Source organism: Lepisma saccharinum, chromosome 8 (assembly GCF_977018435.1).
Source record: "Lepisma saccharinum chromosome 8, izLepSacc3.1, whole genome shotgun sequence".
NCBI classification, from domain to species: Eukaryota; Metazoa; Arthropoda; class Insecta; order Zygentoma; family Lepismatidae; genus Lepisma; species Lepisma saccharinum.
In genome coordinates, this window is record NC_139236.1 from 2463413 (window position 1) to 2478259 (window position 14847).

Below are 14847 nucleotides of genomic sequence, written 5' to 3' on the forward strand. Positions count from 1 at the left end.
GGTTGCCACCCCTTTCTAAACTCATTTACACCTTTATATAAATCTCGGATATTTTTATTTTTGCTGTTTGTTTCAATTTCGTTAATTTTGCTTTTCAAGTAATCTCTTTTTTTACTTCTAAACGTGTGGTTAACTTCTCGCTTTATTCTATTATAATTGTTTAGATTTGTATCATCAGAGTTATTTAACCACCTAAGTCTAGCCTGATTTCTCATTTCTATTAGATTATGACATTCATTATCAAACCATGGCTTACTTTTTCTCGGTTTATGGTATCCTATACTTTCTTTAGCTGCTGATTCTATTGCATTACGTATGTGTGTATGTGTGTATCTTGTAGATATCCAAGATTTCAAAAATTATCACTACTGCACCCTCAAGATGTACAAGAATAAGAATTATTCTCAGATAAGGGTGCCTTTTAAACTTGCTCAGCAATACAACCCAGAGTTGCCCAATTTGCTCTATGAATATATTGAAATTGTAGATGGGCCAATCTTACTGTATGTATGGGTAAACATTATCAATTTCTGGACACAAAGTGTTATATTGTTTCATGAAATATGTTCATATGTGCCTAAATATTTAAACTATGTAAAAAAATTTAGGATAGATCATCCTATTGATAAATTGTGGGATTTTACTCTATATGATGAAATTAGCAAGTTTATATTTTCTTCAAAATTTACAAAATCTCAATTAACTGATTTTATCAATAAGTGGTACTCTGCTATATTTAGGCACAATATGTGCTCATATATGGAAGATCCCCTAACAATCAAAACAGAATGCAGTTTGATTGAGACTATAGAATCTCCAGACCTATTAGATAAATCCCTGTCTGATTTTTCAAACATACTGGGGCTATGCCCTGAAATCCATATAAAACAGCAAAGCAAGCAGGATCACAACCAGATGTATTACTGGTGGCTGGATGACAGGGAGAAAGTAAATTGTGACAGGCATCACCTCATGACAAGTGACCCCTTCCAGTTTTCACCTGCAGATGCTTTTGAGCAGAGGATGCTCATAGAACTCCTCAGAAGATTCTGGCTTGACAAGTTGTTTGGAAAACACTTCCATGATACACATCCATATTACAGCAGAGATCTTGACACCAGAATCAATAACCTGTGAAATTTTATAAATGAGAATATCATATCTATACCTAAAGAAATTGAAGATGTGGCATGCAATTGTGGTGTGTTCCATATTGATGTTGCCTACAATTGCTCCCATCTATTCTGCAGGTACTGCTTTATGAATCATGTAACAGTTGGTGTTACAAGATGTACCTATTGCAATTGTAAAATAATCTACAAGATTGTATTTTCAATTGCAATCAACAACAACTAGGGTTTCAATATTATCTCTGGAATCATAGCTCTTCTATCTAATATTTTCAAGATTTTGCTTTTCAGAGATATTTCTGATGGAGCTATCTTGTGTTGTTCTGTATGTGTCATTGCATATTTTAAATTTTATACCTGGTGATGTGTAATAGTTTAGGAATATGTTGGGGGATGAATTAAATATGATCCAGATGGATTTTGTAAGGCAACCCCAAACATAATTACTGGGTGGCACATCTATGCCATTGTTTCCACACAATAGGGGAAAAAATATAAATTTGTTGCTATCAATATTGTAGATGTTTATTTGGTTGCTTCTTATGAGCTACTTTGCTCTTTGCTTTAGTTTTTTGCCAAAACAGAGGCCTCATACTACAAAATAGGTGGATTTGAGGCTGGTGATAAAATAATATCTAAGAGTCACACAGTGCTGTTTCCTATTCGCCTGTTGCCAGGATTCTTCTCAGATTACAAAGAAATTATGTGGAAGGGTGGTTTAAGAATTACATTTAGAAGAGCTGCCAATGATAATAATGCTTTGATGAGGTACAGTACATTAAATTCTACTGGGGCAGCTCTGCCTAATACCCTACCTGATGAAGGCAAATGCATTATTCAGACTATGGAGCTAAGAATTCCAGTTGTTGAATATGAGGCCAGCTATGCTCTTAAATACAAAGCAGATATACTAAAAAATCCACAGGTGCCTTTACAATTTTATACATATCAATGTGTGCAGAAGCCTGCCACTGGTAGCTATTATGAATTTGATGCTACAAACTCATTCTCCAGTATACAATATGACATGCCAGATTTTGTGGTAGTACTGTTTCAAACTGGAAGACACAATAATCAGGAAAAAAAACTGCAACATCAAAAACATATATCTTAAAAATGGCAGAAATGAGGTGTTCCCTAGAGAAAATTATAATTTTAACATGTCCAAGGATGATTTTCTTAAATTATATGAGGCATTTACAGCATACAAAAGGGTTACAACCGGGAATACTGACATGTATTACTCACCAGATGAATTCAAAACACAGAGACCCATGTTTGTTATCAACACCTCAAAAAGAAAACAGGTTGTGGTTAATGACAGGACAAACATTAAAATTATCTGTGAATTCCACGATACACTCCCTGATGACACCATATGTAGTGTTATTCTTATAGGTGAAAAATCATATGTTTATGATGTAAGAAATGAGAGAGTCACAGAGCAATTCTAGAAGGCCTCTGCAAAATGCATTGTCTTAGTACTAGATATACAAGTTGAGCCTGGCGCCCAATTAAAATATTGAGCATATTCCAGGTAACATATAAATTCTCTGAACTTAACCGGAAGTGGACCGGAAGTGGACCGGAAGTGGGCCGGAAGTGAACCGGAAGTGAACTGGAAGTGGACCGGAAGTGGACCGGAAGTAAATATGTGTGGGTGTGGGTGGGTGTGGATGTATATGGGTAGCTCTTTGGCTTAGTTTTAAGTGTAGCCATAACAATATCAAGAGGGGCATATTTTTGACAAGCTTATGGACAACAATCTCACAGATGTAGCTTTTGTACACATGGCCAAATCAATCTGTTGAGGCTTCTTCATTTGTACACTTTAATTCTTCATTTGTACACTAGAATTCAGGATTCTTGGGACTTGACAGCATAGCACACTTGGGGTAATTGACCCATATGGGCATCTTGACATAGTTTTAAGTATAGCCAAATCGGTCTGTTGAGGCTTCTTCATTTGTACACTAGAATTCAGGATTCTTGGGACTTGACAGCATAGCACACTTGGGGCAATTGACCCATATGTGCATCTTGACATAGTTTTAAGTATAGCCAAATCGGTCTGTTTAATCATATGAGCTCTTCATTTGTATGATTTTTTGCACCAGTAATACCACAAACCCCACTACTGTTACGAATGGAAGATCCGATCCGATCCGCGATCTTGGCGGTTTTGCATTTTATGGAAGATTCGTCAACATTTGTTGCCCTGACTTCTTATTTTGTAATTGTAGGCTTTTTTCCCCATTGTTTTAAGTCTTTTTTCTTTTCGCACAACTGTCGTGCAAATTGGGCAATTGGCATTATATATACCTACATGGAATAGGATTTACTTATATATTTCTAGAACTAGGCTAGATAGTTAGACCTGATCATAATCGAATATATTAGTAATATACCCTTATATTTCACTTTTTCATTCTCATCCAATCTGGCACCAATCCGCCTTTTGACCAACGACGACGCTGCTTGATTTTCGTAGATGCTTTTGGTGTATTTGGTGTTCTTGTGTTAATTAAGTTGCGATTTGCCAATAGTGGAAGAAAAGCGGCGCTAAATGAAAAACAAACGAAAACAAATACAAATATTCAAAAGAAACTGTTACTTTCACAGTTTCTTTATTCTAGGTAAAGTATTACTCGTTGCACGTTTCGTATTAAAAATAACTGTAAGTTACTTTTACAGTTACTTCATTCTAGATAAGAAGTAACTTGCAGTAAATTTTGTACTAAGAGGTAGGCCTAAAAGTAAGTTACTTGTACATTTACTTTATTCTAGATTAGATATCACTCGTAAAACGTCTTGTATTAAAAGTAAGCGTATGTTACTTTTGAAATTACTTTATTCTAGAATAAATAAAAATTGTGGAAGGTGTTTCATGTATGAACTGCAAGTGGGATCTTCTTTGCTTTACCAACAACAATCTAAAATTAACGTTCAATTTTTAATTAAAATTTATAACACTCACGTGAAAATATGGAGGCAAGTAATTTCGAGGTAAATTCTTACAGTTGGAGAATACGTATTATGACATGAAAATAATTTCCTCGTAACAAATTTGTATATCAAAATTAAATTTATTATTATTATATATTTTTTGCAAACCATTGTTTTGTTCATAACTTGAAAAGTACAGACAAGTAACTGTATTCAACTGATAATTTCGAGAAAGTAATTATTGTACAATTGTACGTGAAGAAAGTAACTCATTTCAAAAAGTAACTAGCTACAGTTATCCTTACGAGAAACGTAACATTACTTCGAAACACTGGTTGTATGTGGTCCACCTAGGTAAGGGAGACCGCAGGGGGTGTAGGGACACCCCCTAGAAAAGTGAAAATACTTCATGAAATTCAAATTTTGAGATTGTAGCGTAAAAATATAGGCAAGAGGTGCCTTGAAAGACAGCAGATTAAGTGTCTATGCAAATTATCCCAGTGCTAGGTATACTTTACATATATACTAGTTTATTTTAAGTGTTGAGCACAGTATGAAACCTAATAAAGCACTAAGTCAAATACAAAAGTAGAAAGTTACACGAATAAAATACATAAGCTTTAGAATAACATAACATAACAAGTTAGCATATTTACACTTCAAGTTACAGTTTTCAACGAGATCTATTATATCTCTGATACTAATAATTGTTTATTGTTATATAATATTGTGCAATTAGCTGTGTATTGTTCTAATAATAGTAATAATCATATTTATTGAAGTGATGATAACGATTAAACAACCAGCTAGATCACTATGTCAAAATTGGTTATACAAAATTAAAAAATTGAATACATAATTATAAAATAAAACAGTGGATCCTACAATCTTATACATCATCATAAATTCAAATTGTAGGTTTCAACAAGATCAGCTACAAAACCTCTGGCCTTGTTTAGGCATGTGAGAATTCAGATACACCTATGGGAATATCTGGGAATTTTATAAGCTATATTATAAACTTGGAAAGTTAAGATCTTCTCTACAAAATTTATCCTTTTTCATTTCTCTTCTCTCTTCTAAGGTAAACATATTCAACTGTGTTAACCATTCAGAGTAATGCTGGTCATAGTAATTTTTTTTAAACTTTGTTTATAATAACCTGATAGAAAGTTTTTGAACTGATTCAACTTTTTGAAGGTGACTGGTTGCAGTCAGAAACCATAATTCATTTGCATATTCAAGAATAGGACGAACTATCGTTTTATACAGGAATATTAGGGTATCTTGATTTAAAAAACTTTCCATGAGAAAAATATATAACCAAGCATTTTCTTTGCTCTTTTGCAAATTTCTGAAATGTGCTCATCAAATATGAGAGAGGAGTCTACTAATATTCCTAAGTGTTTATGACTGTCGCACACTTGGTTTTTATTTTGATAAATAAAACAGTTGGAGACTATATATTGAACTTTCTTAGTACATCTTAAAACTTTACACTTTTTCAAGTTAATTTCCATTTAATTAATCTTGCACCAATATGTCATTCTAGCGAGATCAGCCTGAAGTTGAGGGACATCATTATTTGTTAAATCACTCTTAATTTTCTTTTTATCATCTGCATATAGTAAACATGTGCTATATTTAAAACATAATGTAACATAATTGATAAAAGCAGCGAACAGAATTGGGCCAAGTGGCGACCCTTGAGGTACTCCACAAAGTATTCTTTTTTTAGAAGAAGTTGTTTCACCAATCTTAACAGAGAAACTTATATTTACTATAAAGTTGGAAAACCTTTTCAGAAATCGTGGTGATAATCCCATTTGGTCGAGTTTGTAAATTAATAGCTGGTGGCTGACACTATCAAAGGCTTTAGCCAAGTCAATAAATAAAATATCAGTCTGGGATTGCTTCCTAATGTTAGATTTAAGAGAGTCTATTAAAACCAATAAATTTGTAATAGATGTTTTTCTAAAAACACCATGCTGATTTCCATCAATATACTGTTTTAAAGAAAAGACAAATAATCTGCAATTATGTGTTCAAAACCCTTTGACATGGAATATACTATAGTAATTGGTCTATAATTATTACGATCATTGGCTTTCCATTTTTGTTTTTAGTTACAGATACAATAAGCACATTTTCCCAGATATCTGGAAATATTCCAGACCTAAGTGACATGTTGCAAATTTTAGTTAACAATGGTACAAAAACATCTTTGTTTGATTTCAAAATAAAATTAGGTATGCCATCAGGACCTATTGAAGACCTGCCTTTTAGTTTGTTAATTGTATTACTTACATCCTTTTCCAAGATAGCAGGTACAGTCGGAGAAAGAATTACCTGGGCCACGGGACCTAGAATTTCGTAACGTCTTAAAGCCTGTTGTTTATGCAACCCAAATAACAAATTATTCGCTTAAGTTTGTCTGGTGGATCTGAGTTCTCGGGAAGGATTGAGCATTGATAGCATGAGTCACATGACTCATGCCCCAGCAACAACAAACAACAGCTGGGTGCTACGTGACCTCAAGAAGAACATTTCAGAAACTGTTTTCTTAACAAGATCTGCCACACGCTAATTGTTTAAGTCCAGTTTATGCACTGGACCTACAGATTAAAGTGGGATCCGAACCAAATGTTCCTCTATCTGGTATTGAATTCGGAAGCCTTTGATTACATGTCGAAGACGTTACCACTACGCCATCGGAGAGGCAATGGAACGTCTTGAGAAAGACGAGTGAAACCATATTTGGCGTAAATTTTAAAAATAAGACAATATTTTGTGGTCACAGTTTCGAACCGTGGGAGAGGCATAGATTTCTTTTGTCCCATCGTCCATTTCACGAGTTTATAATTCTTCCTCAGCAATACGATTATTACGAGTGGTAGAAGAAAAGCGAAGTAAAATAACTGAAACAGAAATAAAAGGAAAAAGCGAAACAAATTTTATCCATAATATTCTGCAGTCACTTCAGTCGTGTTCAAGGAATGCTACCTTGAAACAGAGCCGTGGTCTCTAACTTGTCTTTTCCCCTTCCTTTGTGCTCTCGATTCCCTCTGTCACGATTGGTCTAAAACTTATTAATGCGACGTTAATTAAACAATCCAAACAACGAAACAATGCACAATCAACTGCTCAACATTCCAATTTTTTTCGAATCGGAAAACAATTGAGATGCTGTAAAATGAAGCAAGATGCAGTAATAAACTGGGAATTTGGTACGGTATAGAATTAAATCGGTGAAGATGTTCCATTTGATTGGATTTTTGTTATTTAGTGTCGCTATTCTTTCAATTTTTGCAAATAGCGACGATGAAGACGAGTAATGAGTGATGATATGATGACATTGATTAACGGACACTCACCAAGAACACCCATGGCCAAGCCGAGATTCGAACCAGGGACCCATGCTATCGTAGCGCGCTGTGACAACCACTCCGCCACGGAGGTTGGTTAGGAGTGGACATTATACCATATTTTGTGTGCGCAATTGGGATCAATCAATGGAATGACTAGACATATTATATTATTAATATATTCATATCATAATATCACGTCATATTATTCGGCACGAAGTAACATCAGATACATTCAATCTTGCATTATTGCCTTTCAACTATTTCTTCGACTTCAGGTTAATAACATCAATAAGATAAATTATGAAACAAATGATAATGAATGTGGATATTGACAGTTATTTCGAATTACCTGACACAAGCAACATTAAGCAGACTCGGTGGGCAAGCTCATTAAGTGGTCAACCTTCGATCTCGTCACCAAAGTTCCCGGATTTGAGTACCGTCCTTGTCACAGGTGTTTGAGTATTTCGTCATTAATTTCATGTAATGGTCACTCGTCCTCCACTAGGAAGAAAAGTGATGTTACGTAACAAACCTAATAAAAATAAACATGATCGAAGAGTACTTATTTCATCTCTCACGAAATCTCCTATAAAACCGGGATATATTTTTATATTTAACTAGCCGAGACCGAGAACGGGAGACCAATTTTCAATTCGCGAAACCGAGAGACGGAGGCACTGTAAAGTCTTGTTTCTTTCTTAACATCTCCCTAATTGAGTTGTTGTTCTGTTCGTTATTGGGTTTGTATTGGCATTTATCATTATTCTCCCCCTGTAGGTAAACCATAACGACGATTTATGATGAAATAAAGCAGATAAAATGGCAAGAACAAGAAAGTCATGCCTGCCCGGGACTTCAACCAAGAACCTTACGTAACGAGATTTGCATGAAAGACGAGTTGCTCCTTAACACAGACAGAATCACCCGATCACCTAAAGGTGCAATGTGTGTTGCCTATCTTTCCGGCATTATTTACTGCCATTAAAGTCTTATGGGGAAGAACTTTTTTCCACCACTGTACATCAATTAAGTTGGTGTATGAATGAAGATTAATATTTTAAAAATTTACACGACTTCTTTTTGAGAAAGATTTGTGAAAAAGCTCACTAAAAGCATTAGCAATATCATATTCATTGAACAGTACATCATTATCATAAATAATTTTAGTGATAATATTTTCTATCTATTAAAGTGAAACAAAAAATCATTCTTGTCACCATTAACATTGTTTTCTAAGGAGGAGTAGTATTGCTCCTTTACATTAGAATATTTCGTTTTAACATATTTCCTTTATTGGTAATAAGTACTATAATATTCACACTTATTTGTAAGTTTAAATTTATCATGATACCTTCTCTTTTATTGATCATTCTCTTTAGTTTTCTTGTCATCCAAGGCAGCTGATTGTTTGTTCTTTTAACTTTTGAAGGAATATTATTCTTTAATATTGCATACACATTTCTAGTCAGATCTATAACAGATTGTTGTATATCATTAGATATTTCAACCATATATCGTAAATGTAACAATTCATTACAAACATTCACATAATCACCTCTAGCGAAATTAAGACATCTATAAATATTATTTTCCCTTGTATCTGTATTGTCTCTTTTAGACCTATCTAATTCAAAATAAAATGAGAACGGTAGATGAAACTTATCAATTTTAGATAAAGGATGTTCATTAAAACTAATGTTACAAGTGGAAATGTTGGTGAGCAGAAGATCTAAAACATTAAAAGGCAGTGAAGGGTCATACGATACATTTCCTGAATTAGATTTGAAAGTGTTGCGATTTCAACAATTTTTTAGCCTTCCTTTTAAGATGGAAGCAATTTAGAGCAATACAAATTTCCAGTAGCCCAGTCAATTCCACCAGGATTAAAATCTCCAACTAAAATTATTATATTGTGTTTCATTAACATCTCTTGAACTACCCAATCAAACTAGTTTGCAAACAAGTCACAGTTTATATCAGGTGGCAAGTAATGCAATCCTATTATGGTTGGATCAGAGGGGAACAAAAAAAAAATATTTTATTTTGTGGCATAAAGTTTAATAACAGTTTCAGCACACAAAACAGCTGTGATTGCCAATTGTATGATTGGTTCAGTTGAATTGACTCTAGTTATAAAAATAAACACACCATGGAAAATGTAGGAGGTAAAATTACTCCACGCTTTTCTCGGAAATATCAAAATTTGATAATGGGCTGAAATTCCCATTAAGAAACTTATTTATATATTTGTAAAATGTTGCTAGGCAACTTCTGAAGCATTGCTAGGCAATATATCTCTTAATGTTGAATTTTGTAGTATAACTAAGCGAAATGCGTTTAATGTGAATACATTGGAAATCGTATAGAAAACGTTTCACATACTTTGTTACTTCATTGTGTACATATTTTCTTAATTATTATGATCATAGGCCTATATAAATTTATTTTTATAATAATGATTGTAATCACAAAAATAAATATTAAATTGTTGTTGGAAGTTCATTTATATGTATGTCTTATGTTTCCGCCATTTTGGTTTAGTTGCATTTATTTCATAAATTAGAGCCAATTCAGGAAATATATTATTGTATCCTTATTCAGCAGCATGAAATCGCCCTAAATTAGCTCTCAAACACCGTGCCGCAATTTCACTGTTCCGCAGTGAGACAATAATTTTACCCAAATTACATCTAAATCTGTAAAAGGTGATTCCAAAATCATAAACTGAACCTTGTTTTTAATAAATAAAAGACTACCACCACAACCACATTTCTGTTTGTTTAAATCCAGATTTCTATATTTTAGAATAGAATGGTATTTATTTAAGCAGGCGTGTTTCGGCCTCATCTTTTCATAGCACCTTGTACATTGGATCTAAATCTATAAAATGATCTCTATCTTGTTTACACCAACTTCCTGTTAAGAAAAATTATATCATAATTTTCAATATTTATATTGTTTACTAATGCTTCAAATTTGGTGTTAATTCCTCTAAATATTCTGATAAAAACACTTAATCATATTATTACTAACGGAAGAACCACTTAGTTTTTTGAAGTTGAGTTTTCTCCAGACTCACTGTTACTATTTGTATCAGATATACTTTTGTTTTTTTTGTTAGCAACTATATTGTTATTTTTTAATTCGCCATAAAACCTTGTTACTAATACCCCTTTAGGCCAGATATTTTCATCGAATAGTACATCATAGTCATCCTGGGAAACAGCTACAAAAAAAGAAGAGTAAGAGTCGTATTTAGTTTTCAGCCTTGTACATACCATTTTCTTTGCGGAATAAGTGAATTATGAGAATTATCTTAATTGGGGGGAAAGCATCACTCCACGTTTCCCTAACTTTAAGCACGCAAACATGGTGAACATAAAGTCTTTCCCTGATTACAAACTATTATTGCTAAATAACTATGCTAGTAGATACAGATATGCGGTTTGTTGGAAATGGTAGCTTAACTCATAATCTTTTGTTATCAGTACACTTCAGTACACTTCGACATGTGCTCCCTTTGTTGCCCTTAGAAAGTCTAGGCAGTACTCCATGTCTTTGCCAACATCTCTTCCGTCACCGTCTCTACAGCATCCCGTATTCGTGTCCGAAGAGTTTGCATATCAGAAACTGGTGAAGATGTAACGTAACCCCATAAAAAAAGTCAAGAGGGGTTATGTCCGGCGAACGCGGTGGCCATGATATGGGACCGTCTCTACCGATCCATCTGTCTGGAAAGGTGTCATGCAAGAACTGGCGAACAGTTAACTCACAGTGTGGCGGTGCACCATATTGTTGAAACACTACCCATGGTTGAAATTCCTGTAACTGAGGCGCAACGTAAAGTTTCAACATGTCCAGGTAAACTGTTCACGTAATGGTAGGCTCAATGAAAAAGAACGGTCCAACAACTTTGTTGTGCATTAAGCCACACCGGGCTGTCCCTTATGTCCTGTGACACGACATGTGGCTTCTCCGACCCCCATATCCGGACATTATGTCTGTTTACTTTCTCCTGCATAGACGTCATTGTGAGAGCAGCACTTCTAAATTACGCTACCTGAAACACAAGAGAAGAAGAAATCAGGCAAGAGAATAAGAATCAGACAAAATAAAGAAATGAAAAAAACAACTTGATGTATTGCACTACTTATTGCCATAGGTTTTATTTGCCTATCTACCGTGGAAGTTGAGATAGAAATATTCATAATCAGGGAAAAACTTTATGCTCACCCTATAAATTTCTCACACTTGCTTCGCGAAAGTTGGAGGTACTTTATTGTCAACATATTAAAATCGGGAGTGCCAGGCAGAGAAATAACAAAAGACAAGACAAGGTGTTTTTTATTCAAGAAAAGAACAAGTGAGTAAAAATGTCCAAGCAAGTTATCGTGATTTTTTCGTTAATCTTTCACATGAGAAATACGACAATATTTTTTACGTTTTTTCGGGGCCCCTGAGGCTTAGGGCCCGCCTGCCTTTATGTTACGCCACTAATTTGACGTATATAACGTATAACTTGATTGATTGATTTAGTTTATTTTACTTCGCGTTTTGTGCCTCTTGGCTAATTTGCGAAGATGGAGATGAGTGATGAAATGATGAAATTGATGAATGGACATTCACAAACAACCAAGCCCGACCGGGATTCGAACCCGGGACCCTTGGCGTTGCAGCGCGATGTGCTAACCACTCGGCCACAGGGTCGGGCGTATAACTAGATTTTAAAGCTAGACAAAAATATAATGTAATTTTATTGGCGAAAAAAGTTAGCGTTTTCCAAATTTTCCCCACTTCCATTTATTACATTTTTCGTATCAACCGCACGCTATGCGAGGTCCCGGACGGACTCCCACTTCTCCCACCCTTAGCTAGGCCAATGACGCCACCATCAAAATACTCACTCTGTAATTATTATTAAAGATATGATCGATCTGAGTGAATACATTCAATGAGTTGCGCGAGAGACCTCCGACGGAAGATTTTTCGCTTCATCGTGTGAATCAACGATACACATATCGCTCACTACGCTCGGAATGGAGTCGAGTGTGGAGACGAAGGCCCTCAGACGTACAGAGACTGACCTTTCCCGCCTGTCGCCATGACAACACCAATTGACAACACCAACCCAATTTGGCGTAGCGTAATTGTGCATTGCGTCGGTAGATGGCGTGGCGGTCACATGATCGATAATTTGTAGTGCTCCGTCTTTGCGTGTGCGAGTTTTGCAGCGCCCGTGTTCGGAACGGTGGAGGCATATCTTCGTGGCCGAGTGACGTGCGTGGCCGTGTTAGCATGTGAGTGTGTGGTGTTAACGTCCGCAAAGTGGGATTTCTTTCCGAGTTACGAGCAGCGAAGTGATGCACACGCCGGGGTGATGGATTCGCCGGCCGCCTAGCCACAATGGCGCTATCGTCACCGGGTCTATGGCGGGCCCGGTGGCTGCTGGTGCTTCTCCTCCTCCTAGCGGGCGGAGTGGAGACGGAACCCAACAGATCATGTAAGTAAATCACATTTCCGCTCCTTCCCCGTCGACGTGCACGAAATACTTTAACCTGGAACCAGCGAATGCGCGCAGAAAGCACCCTGACAACCGGGCTACTCGCAACCTGTCCGAAGCACGCGGTCGAAGCTACCAGCCTCGCTTGAATATCATATTGATTTCTTCCGTGCCGTTGGCTTGCTTTATTCCGTTTCACGTGCCCGGAAAGTCTCCGTTTTGCCAGTGAATCACACGAATGGCTTTCGCGGCGTCTGATTTTTACAATGCATTTTCGCGACACTCTCGGCCCATTAAACGGACTTTAATCCCAAATGCACGTGGATCTCATCACGTGACCTACCGAGTTCCGTTCGGTAACGGAACGGGACTGTCATTTTGAATACTAAAGTAGTCGGTAGCTCTCCATTTCGTTCACGAATCTCCCGAGGGAGGTAGTTGCGTCCAAAGGAGGACGCTGCAATCTGTTACGAAATCATTTCATTCATACATATTTACAGGAGCTTCAACACTGCAGTGAACTATACGATAATTTGGCATTAATAACGTTTACTTTCATACTTTAAAACATTTGCACTGGATATCTAAACCGAGAAACAACGTCAGTTCAAAGCTGCAATGCAAATACAATATTTATGTATATCTGCACTATACTCTCTCGATGAGGTGTCGAAGGCTGCAAGCAAGGGCTCTGGTTAATGCCCTGTTCAACATGAAGCGTTCAGAGAGACTTAATAAAATAAACATACAATCTTAGGGATTGTTACGATATGCCATGTGGCAAACTTTTGGTACCCTTGACCCTCTGTACCCCCTAGAGAAAGTGAAATATTTTGCATGGTATATGAAGATTTTGTTGTTTATGAACGTTTTCAGTAGATTTTAGCTCGCGGAAATGTGTTATTGTGAAGTTAAGTACGTCTGTTACCGTAGCGTGTTACTTTACAGTGAAGAGCAACAGCCAGAAGCCTTCGCGCAAGTGAATCTAGCACCCAAAACGACATTCCAGAACAGCAACTGTAGTTAGGTTATGAGTGCTTGGTTTGGTACCAATAGTTATTATCGACGTGTTCTTTCCCTATTTGAGTGTGTATACAAAGGGTTCTAATAATAAAAAGCGTCGAAAGCACTCCGAAATGGCAGGTTTTTGCTTACGCGAGTCATACTTTGTGATTAAATATATCCGTTATTTGTGTTTTCCGCGCATTGGAACTAATTTTATATAACGTAAAACATCAATATCTGTCGATTAATTCAAATTTCAACGTAATTCTCGAGGAGGTACGGTGGATAAACGGCCCCAAACTTTTGATTGAATTTATAATTTTTGGTGCGTCAGCACCCGTCACATTATAAGGGTCAAGTCCCTTACCATAACTAAAATATAACTAACTTAACTGTAATGTCGAAGGACTAAAATATTCTTACTTAGATTAAAAGCTGAGTCTGTGAAGGGGCAGGAAAACACACACACAGCCCTACGGAGAATTATATTGGTCGTAGGTCCAGACGTCAGAGCCTCATTAGTCTGCAAAATTTCGTCCAGGGTGTACTACGTGGAAGTCAAGTTGACAGTCGGGTGTACAGAACAAACCTTAGATTGTTGAAGGCCACATGATGTTTAGGCTAATCTGAACTGAAGCCACAGTGACAACTAAAGTGACATCAGATACGCGGTGCAATTTTCTTCCACAGAGAATCTAACAATGGATCCCTTGGTTTCAAATAGGATATTTGCGATTTTGCACATTAGAAAAAGAAAAGCATAGTCCAGCGCCGTAGTTCCAACATTTTCAGAAGATATACGCTATATTTTTGTGAAATGTCATATTCGTAAATATGGATGAAATAATATATCTTCTGCAAAAGGAACGCCATTCATGGTAGAATACTATTATAC

At 36.2% G+C, this 14847-nt stretch overlaps 1 protein-coding gene across 2 annotated transcripts in view; it reads left to right on the forward strand.

The window, feature by feature from the left end:
• The first annotated feature begins 12627 nt into the window (after positions 1-12627).
• Positions 12628-14847, forward strand: part of loaf (low-density lipoprotein receptor domain containing lost and found) — a 690862-nt gene continuing 688642 nt past the window's right edge. For both annotated transcript variants that reach the window (XR_014441985.1, XM_083126283.1), the window contains exon 1: positions 12628-12947. Coding sequence is in view for 1 of the 2 variants with exons in the window: in XM_083126283.1 (XP_082982409.1) it covers positions 12851-12947 (97 nt within the window). In the remaining variant the exon portion in view is untranslated. The remainder of the gene's footprint in view (positions 12948-14847) is intronic.